The 8,898-nt window shown below is 41.5% G+C and overlaps 1 protein-coding gene across 2 annotated transcripts; it reads right to left on the bottom strand.

Moving 5' to 3' along the window:
• Positions 1 to 1,861: 1,861 nt before the first annotated feature.
• On the bottom strand, positions 1,862 to 7,321 carry LOC148603130 (uncharacterized). Of its 2 annotated transcripts, XM_088552217.1 has the most exons (4): positions 7,189 to 7,321; positions 6,598 to 6,679; positions 5,657 to 5,800; positions 1,862 to 4,839 (listed from the first exon to the last, which is right to left on the bottom strand). In XM_088552217.1, exons 2-4 carry the CDS (start codon positions 6,653 to 6,655, stop codon positions 2,150 to 2,152), a joined length of 2,892 nt encoding a protein of 963 aa, XP_088408343.1. In that variant the 5' UTR covers positions 6,656 to 6,679; positions 7,189 to 7,321; the 3' UTR covers positions 1,862 to 2,149. The 2 variants fall into 2 exon arrangements, with proteins under 2 accessions (XP_088408343.1, XP_088408344.1); XM_088552218.1 differs by lacking the exon at positions 5,657 to 5,800.
• Between the last annotated feature and the right edge of the window lie 1,577 nt (positions 7,322 to 8,898).

Genomic DNA, 8,898 nt, shown 5'->3' with positions numbered 1-8,898 from the left:
ACAAATTATATTCATCATTAAATTTCTTTTTGTCAGGGCAGGTATATATACATAGCTTAGCTGGCCGAGTGGTCTAGGGCGCTGAACTTTGTGCAGGCGGTGTTGTCATAGATGTCACAGCGGTACGAGTTCGAGTCCCGCGGAGGGAACGACCAAAAAAATTGCATCGCAAATTTGACAGTTCTTACAGCGTTGGGAATTTTCCAGACCTTTCTATACGTTTACATTATCTTCCCTGTATCAATTTGAGCTGTTGGAGCAGTGTAGCGAATAGAGTCGTCACATTCTGAGACGTTTCGATTACAAATTATATGGATATTTCAGACATTTAACATAGCTGAAGGGAGAGTTGATAATCTATTAATTGTCCCAGTTGGAGGTTAAACTGTAGCAATAGGTTGAAGACCGGTGTCATTCTACATGTATAAAAGCCTATTTATGGGACTATGTCTCTTTTTTCTTATAAACTAAATGTATAGGTCTACATTTTTTCAAAAGCAAACTACATATTAATGAATTGGGTGGGGTTACAGAATCCAAGCAGCACCCATATCAATAAGTATTGGAGTGCACCCTCCCCAGCAGTAAATATTTGTTGGCAATGTTTTCTTTTTAAATAGCAAAATGTATAAGCTAGATTATTTTTTGGAAAAAGAAAATTTAAAAAGACATCCCCCCCGTCATTTGGTTATTGCCTTAATCGAATTCAGTCTTGTTAACTACTCCAAAGCAAACCTATATATGTTCCTGCCCTGACAAAAAAAATCAAAAAAATAAATAAAAAAATAAAGAGAGCAAACAAATGTTGGAGGTTCTTCATTACTAGAATACAATGACTTTTATGATGAATTTAATTTGTGTGGAATCAACGTATTGGGTATTTATTTGTCTCAAAAATTACCATGTTGTGATGTTTTTTAATCAGTGGGATTTCCTTGTCCTTCTTCATCTTTCTGGACAGCTTCTGACTGTTTCCCCGTCTTTTCCCATTTTTACAACTTTTTTTGAAATTTTGCGCCAAGTATACTCCTGATCGGAACTTCTTATGCCTTTTCTTTCATTTCAGCAAATACGGAACATCTGGGGAGTAAATCTGTGTTACTTCCCCTGGAAATTCTAAGAAACTTCTAGGCACGGAAATATATTCTATGCATTCGAATTTCAAAAGTTTACTTTTTGACAATAAAGACACTGTCGTGCCGGAAATAAGTTTTGTGCAAGAAGCAAAATACGATAAGAAACGAACAATTCGTCGATACCTATTGGAAAAAAATTCTAAGAGAAAAACGAAGCGGAGTTACCGTTGGGTAAACAATGTTCTATTTTTAGAATTTATACAATTTCTAGCTTTATTAGAGAAGTATATAGATGAAAACTAGACATAGTATAAACAGTAATAAATAGCAAGCGGACATATCAAAGACACGCATAATAACTCAAATATAAAAACGAAATGATTTAATGATATTTTTGAGGAAAATTTTAAAAAAAATCCTGGTCCCAAGTGCCTGTGGTTAAATGCGTTACATTTAGCAAGTTACTACTAATTGATTTGTAACTATAATATTTTTTTATCGAATACTGGCATGCTTTCAGTTATTTTGGCTTTAATATAGACGGTTATTCCAGTTACTCGCGTCAGGTTTTACTTAAGACATGTGTCCATTGTTTCTTAGGGTGGCATTTAGACTGGTGTCAAAATTTATCAAGTTGTAAGAGTGCCGATATCTTTGTATCGGTTTCAACATATGTCAAAGTGTTGCACGATGTGCGCCGTTCTGTTATCTGAATCGACGTATTTTGCGGCTAAAATGAGATCATATTCATCGTATTTTCTGATAGCTATGATTAATACTAACCGTTGTGCATAGTTTCATATTTATTTAAGAAATAACAATGCACAAATAAACAAACACAAAGGCCTTTGGTGCAGACAATGAAAATACATAAAAAAATCACAATTGTAAAATAGGCATGTGTCCATTGATATCATTAGGATCCCCACCCAGCCCTGTATTTTCAGGATAACTCGGTGTTCATGCAACGGTCGTCATGATTGTATAACAACATGGATTCAATGCATGTATCATATATAAATAAAGTGAAGACTTATTGGACGAGAGGTAACACTACGCAATGAGAATAAAGTCTAAGATCTCTCATAACCGGGACCTTTCTTGTCATCACTGTTCTTATAGTAGTCATAAGCGTACAATCTCACAGCAGAACCTGATCCTCCACTACCACCACTTCCACCGGATCCGCCACTACCACCACTTCCACCGGAACCGCCACTGCCTCCTGATCCACCACCAGCTCCACCTCCAGCTCCACCTCCAGCTCCACCTCCAGCTCCACCTCCAGCTCCACCACCGGCTCCAGCACCAGCTCCAGCACCAGCACCAGCGCCAGCGCCTCCACCACCTCCTGCTGAAGCTGCAGCGATTGCAGCGGCCAATGAGTTTGCATTTGCAGATTGCCATCCTCTCAAGTTTGCGTTTCTTGCAGCAGCAGCTGCTGCAGCAGCGGCGGCAGCGGCGGCAGAAGCTCCTCCAGCACCACCAGCACCGGCTCCGGCACCAGCACCAGCTCCAGCACCAGCTCCTGCACCAGCTCCTCCACCAAATCCACCGCCAAATCTACTTGCTACGCCAATTCCGCTTCCGGCACTAGCACTGGCACTTGCTGCTGCGGCGGCAGCGGCTCTTGCCTGAGCTGCTGCTCGTGCTTTGATGACAAGTTGTACCAATGCAGCTCTCCTTGCTGAGGCAGCTGCAGCAGCAGCGGCAGCAGCAGATGCACCAGCTCCAGCTCCAGCTCCAGCTCCAGCCCCAGCTCCGGCTCCTGCACCAGCACCGGCTCCTCCGCCGAATCCTCCGCCAAATCCACCTCCAAATCCAAGTCCTATTCCAGATCCGAATCCTGCTCCAGCTCCGGCACCAGCCCCAGCTCCAGCTCCACCTCCAGCACCAAATCCTCCACCAAGTCCAGCACCAGCACCAGCTCCAGCTCCTGCACTAGCACTTGCGCCTGCACTGGCACCTGCAGTCAATACGCCAGACGACAAGACTCTTGTCAAAAGTTGAATGACAACCTTTGCAACGGCTTTGAAATCTCCTCCATCATCACCATCACCATCATCCCCAGAATCATAATCGCCAGAATCGCCATTGTCGTCAGAGCTGTTTGAGCTTCCAGAACTATCAGAATCGCCATCCCCATCTGGGTCTGATCCAGAGTCGGAGTCAGAACCGTCGCTTCCTTCGCTGTCAGAGCTATCAGTATCGTTGTCTCCATTGGAGTCTGAACCAGAATCAGAGTCAGAGTCACCACAGTCACCATCGCTTCCACCACCATTTCCACCAGATCCACCTGATCCTCCTGATCCAGCACCAGCTGCGGCGGCAGCGGCTGCTCTTGCCATAGCTCGTCTTCTCAATAACCACCCGAGAATACCTCTAGCGCCACCAGATCCTGCTCCAGCTCCAGCACCTGCACCTGCACCTGCTCCAGCACCAGCACCAGCACCTGCTCCAGCTCCTGCACCTGCTCCTGATCCTGCACCACCTCCAGCTCCTGCACCAGCTCCGGCTCCAGCTCCAGCTCCTGCCCCTCCAGCACCACCGGCACCACCAGCTGCAGCTGCACTAGCAGCAGCAGCAGCACTAGCAGCGGCACGTCTTGCAGCAATTCTTGCGAGTAATCGTGATCGGAGTGCAGCTGAAAGTCCGCTGCTTCCTCCTGCGCCAGCGCCTGCTCCTGCAGCAGCAGCTGCACCAGCGGCAGCGGCTGCCCTACTTCTTGCACTTGCAGCGGCCGCTGCAGCAGCAGCAGCAGCAGCAGCAGATCCACCAGCTCCTCCAAATCCAGCTCCAGCTCCGGCACCAGCTCCAGCTCCGGCACCAGCACCTGCACCAGCACCTGCACCAGCTCCAGCTCCAGCTCCAGCGGCTGCAGCTGCAGCTGCGGCTGCTGCAGCAGCTGCTCCAGCACCTCCAAGACCTAAGCCAGCTCCAGCACCGGCTCCAGCACCTGCTCCGGCACCAAGGCCACCGAGAAGCGACAAAGCTGCCAATCCTTCTTCTCCTTCAAAGATATCAAGTCCATATGTGCCCAATAAATCTTCAAACAGTTCCAGTTCGGCATCTGCTCCACCTCCAAGACCACCACCAAGACCACCACCAAGACCACCTCCAAGACCACCTCCAAGACCACCTCCAAGACCTCCTCCTAATCCACCACCACCGCCTCCTCCACCACCACCAAGCCCAAGTTCGGCCTCGAGTTGAGCAATTTCTGCGTCGCTTAATTCGTAATCACTTCCACTGTCAGAGCTTGTATCGTCGGAGCTATCGCTACTATCATCGCTCTCACCACCTCCAAAGCCCCAGTCACCGCCGCCGCCGCCGCCGCCGCCACCTCCACCACCGCCGCTACCTCCTCCAAGTCCACCTCCAAGACCTCCGCCTAATCCACCGAGACCTCCAAGACCTCCGCCAAGTCCACCGATACCTCCAAGACCTCCTCCAAGACCTCCTCCAAGACCTCCACCAAGTCCGCCTAGTCCACCAGCACTACCAGCTAAAAGGGCAGCTAATCCACCATCTTCACCACCGAGACCAAGGGCGCCAAGACCACCAAGTCCGCCGATTCCACCTAGTCCGCCCAAGGCAATACCACCGCCGGCTCCACCACTAATTGCTCCGAAGTAACTTCCGAGATCCAAACCGCCGAGGCCTCCAGCGCCGGCACCAGCAGCAGCTCCAGCGGCTGCTCCTGCTCCAAGTCCGGCGGCTGCGGCTGCGGCTGCAGCAGCGCTAGCTGCCGCCCCACTTCCAGCTATAAAAATAAACAAGTTGTATCATGATATTTAAATAAACATTTCTTTCTGCAAATCTAAGAAAATACTGCTTCATTAAGCTACAAAAGGCAACGAGTTTTAGAAATTATAAGTATATAAAGCTTTCAAAAATCGAAGCGACGGTAGTCGTTTGGTTGTTGCCGTTTTCTGCCACTTAAAAAGTCCAAAGTTACATATACAATATTATCATAAATTCACTTTTCATTGTAAAAATTAAAAGAATACAAAAAATGACATTACATATTTACAATTTAAGATTTGTTTCATAAGAGAAAACTAAAATCAATTAAAACTGTGTGCTATAACAAGACTTATCTTTGACATAGAAGCCAGTGCAGACAAAGCGCTAAAGCTTAGCAGGATTTTTAAAGGCCTAGAACTGCTATAAATTCAGATTTAATTGTGCGAGAACAGAAATAGCTTTTATTAGAGCTTGGTATAAATACGTTAATAATTCATTTTCAATTGATTTAAAGGGGTTGTATTAGTCTTCGGGTGCAGTGCATGGTATCTGCAGCTACGATCTTCATTTCCATGTCATATCATATAGCTCTATACCGAAAAATGTCCAATAATTGGCGCTTTTAAAATATGTAAGTATGCTATTAGAAATTCAGATTTAACTAATACAGTCTGGATCATAAACCCTTTCCTTAAAAAGGCCTAAATCGTGGTGTTTTTAAACCCACCGACAATCAACACTGAAAACTCAGAACAAATACTTGAAGTTTTATTCACAAAACCATTGCCTGAACAAAACCTTATGGCCAGTGATAGTGAGGTTTCAACACTTACCGCCACTAGAAACCCAGATTGTACAATCACAGTCTTGTTCACTGAACCCTGTACCCAAGGCACACCACATGTCCTGCCAACCCGAACCCTCTTGGAATTGTTGGTATTGACGGACGTCCCCTGCGACTTTCCGTAAATTACATGCTGGAAGAATTCAGGGAAAACGCACTTACATGACATTCACATTGTCATTTTGCGTATGAGGACAAGGACTTCTTAATTAGTGTACAAAACCCGAACCCTTTTACGAATTGTGCCAAATTAATGCCCTCCCCTTTTTTTGCAAACAAATGTTTGGCACTTTAGTCCTATTTGGAAGCACATTGGGTTTTTTTATCACCCTTTTGTTTAGAAATAACTTCCTGAATTAACCGATAATATGATTTTTTATTTCAAGTTCGACTCCTCAAATAATAAGTCGAGCAATTGTAGCTAAGTTTATACGTTAAGGTTTTTCATTAAAAATATATGAGGAAAATAATAAAATCTGCAATTCTCGACTTTATTGGAATTTTAAAATTTTTAATGAAACCAGAATTTTTTAAATAACATCAGGCCAATAAAGAATCTTTCTTTTTCCAATTAAAATGATACAGTGGTCATTTCTTAAAGGGAATGATTGTAGGTAAACCTGTCTGAATTGAAGCTTAAATAAACAAGTGTAGAGTCAGTCAACCTTTCCTTATTTTTTTCATTTCTGTGCATTTCTAAGCGATCTAAATCAAACATCTATCCTAACACTTTAGTAAGTTTTAGGAGTATTAAGTATAAGCAGATTTCACCACATCAATAAAATAGGTGTTATGTTTAACTTGATTTCAATGTATCAGTAATTCCGTAAGCAACAGCTAGCATGTTATGTTTGATTGAATTCTGTAAGTAACTTTTTCCTGTTTGTGCATTAGACGAAAGCAACGAAAGCTGGTTAAAAATTGACGAACCTGCTTTAATCTGCGGGGCTAATGTGCCCAAAAATAGTAAAGGAAGAAGCCAATGCATGATGGAACCTCTTCACCGAAACGGCTGAAATTCAAAAATATATATGCACATTAGTCAGTCTTAATACCTATTGAGTGAAAATGATTTTGAAATAACAAACTGCTTGATTCCTAAGTAAATATGAGCTTAAATGAATAGAAGTAAAATAAATGATGTAATGCATCTGCCTAGGTTGCCATTTAGTTTCAAAATGTCTAAATAATTACAACACAGTTAATTTGTTATTTCTTTTACTTTGATTTCATTTTTGTGTAAATCACAACATGTTACAAATATATCGTTAAAAAAAGTACAAAAATCTCCCCAAATCTTCATGCAAAATCGTAAATACAAAACAAGAAAAAAAGTACTTCAGGGCAACTAAATTAATATGTCTAAACCTTCAAAATACATGTATAAATTTCAAATGTAAATTGAATGGACTTGCTCTAGAAAAAAAAAGAATTTATAAAATGGTCAAAATTCTAGTTCCAATGTTAAAAGTTCTCTTTTGTAATGCCTGTTTAAATAATTGAATAATTAAAAGGACTTACCGTTTCTGAGAATCGAGGTTTAGAAATAAGTCCTGGCTAATGCGGAGTTACCGACCTCGATTTAGAATTTATAGTGGAAATGCCTCGCTCTGGCGAACGCGACCACAAAGTGTCCAATGCATGATTAAGCCACACCTCAATGCACATCTTTTACGAAACAATAGAACACTGAGAGGTTGATTAATTATACCTTTTGCTATGTGTAATTACCATTTCTAATTATAAATTTTAATTATAATCTAAGTTCATTTGTCTTATAATAAAGTTTTATAAATTGAATAATTTACTGTACTGTTGTCCCATGTTCCTGTGCATGAATGTCCAAAGGTTGACAGCGATAATTAACAGATAACTGAGAGAATACAAATTTAAAAGGAGCCGGAAATGAACCTTGCCTTATACATTTTATTCTAATAAAAGCATTTTTAAGAAAGCCTTTTCCTGAATGCTTGATTTTAAAGATATTATTTTCATGACAAATACGAAAGTTATGTTTGAACTTTCGACACCAACATAATTGTTTATTAGTACATGTAGCAAAGAGATTTTTATTTTTCATCATTCATTTGAAAAGTGATTTTTTGGAGTTAAACTTGGAAAAATATGTAAGTTTTGACAGTCGATATTCAAAAATTTGCTCTGCTGTTTTTTTTTTTTTTTAAGATATCAAGAGTAAGTATAAAATTGATCGTAAGTAATGGCGTCAAAAACGGAAATAGCAAAACTGAATACAGTAATTTCTGATGCATTCAAAACAACTGGTAAACGTATGCTACGTGAAAGTGTTTCATGTAAACTTGCATCATTTTGTTATACACAAAAAACCTCCACATCTGACCACTACATTGTACATGTTTTGCCTGATATCGTTCACCTTTTCATTGGAATTTCCATGGGTTATTCTTCTTTATTTTCGTTCATGCTTTGCTGTGTATGTGTGTGTGTGTGGGGGGGGGTTGTGTGTGGCAATGTATATATTTATATATATCTTTATATATCTTGAGGCCCTGATAATATATATGACCTATATATATTCATTTGTAACGAGCCCTTGTGTCTGAATCGGAAACTGGTTAATGTTCAATGCTAACCGATCATTTCATCCTTTAATGTAAACTTCCCGTTCTCATACAAGCAAAAACACACTTAGAACACGTGTGTATGATATTTAAGAGGTATAGTTTGATCTCGTATGAAGCTAGAACTACGAAGTTATGACGGTAAACACGGCACCGATCAGCAGCTTAATGTGAATTTTTGCAAATCATATGCGAATGTAAAGTACTGAAATAACGAGTTCAAGAAGTCGCTAACAATATTAGCAACTTAAAAATGCCTTGATTTTCTTTATAAGTCTCAAACTAAGATTTTCCTCAAATCCTACTAGGAGGAATGACCCGGCCAGAGAAAGCAATATTTTATATAGCCTAGCTAGCCGAGTGTTCTGGGCGCTGGACTTTGTGCATGCGGTGTTAGAATAGATGTCATTGCAGTACGAGTTTGAGTCCCGCGCAAGAAACGACCAAAGTGCTAACATCGCTGGGAATTTTTAGACCCTTCTATGCTGCGTTATCTTCCATGTATTAATTTGGTCCGATGGAGCAGTGTAGTGTATAGAGCCGTCACATTCTGAGACTATATATATAATTTATTGTCCTTTTTAATGTACATAAGTTAAATTTAATAGCGCAAATGAGAAAACTAGACAAG

This window comes from Perna viridis, chromosome 11 (assembly GCF_037379345.1).
Source record: "Perna viridis isolate PV_CMFRI_1.1 ecotype Kerala chromosome 11, ASM3737934v1, whole genome shotgun sequence".
In the NCBI taxonomy this organism is placed as follows: domain Eukaryota; kingdom Metazoa; phylum Mollusca; class Bivalvia; order Mytilida; family Mytilidae; genus Perna; species Perna viridis.
Note: the sequence above shows the minus strand (reverse complement) of the source record. Positions and strands in the feature narration are given on the sequence as shown.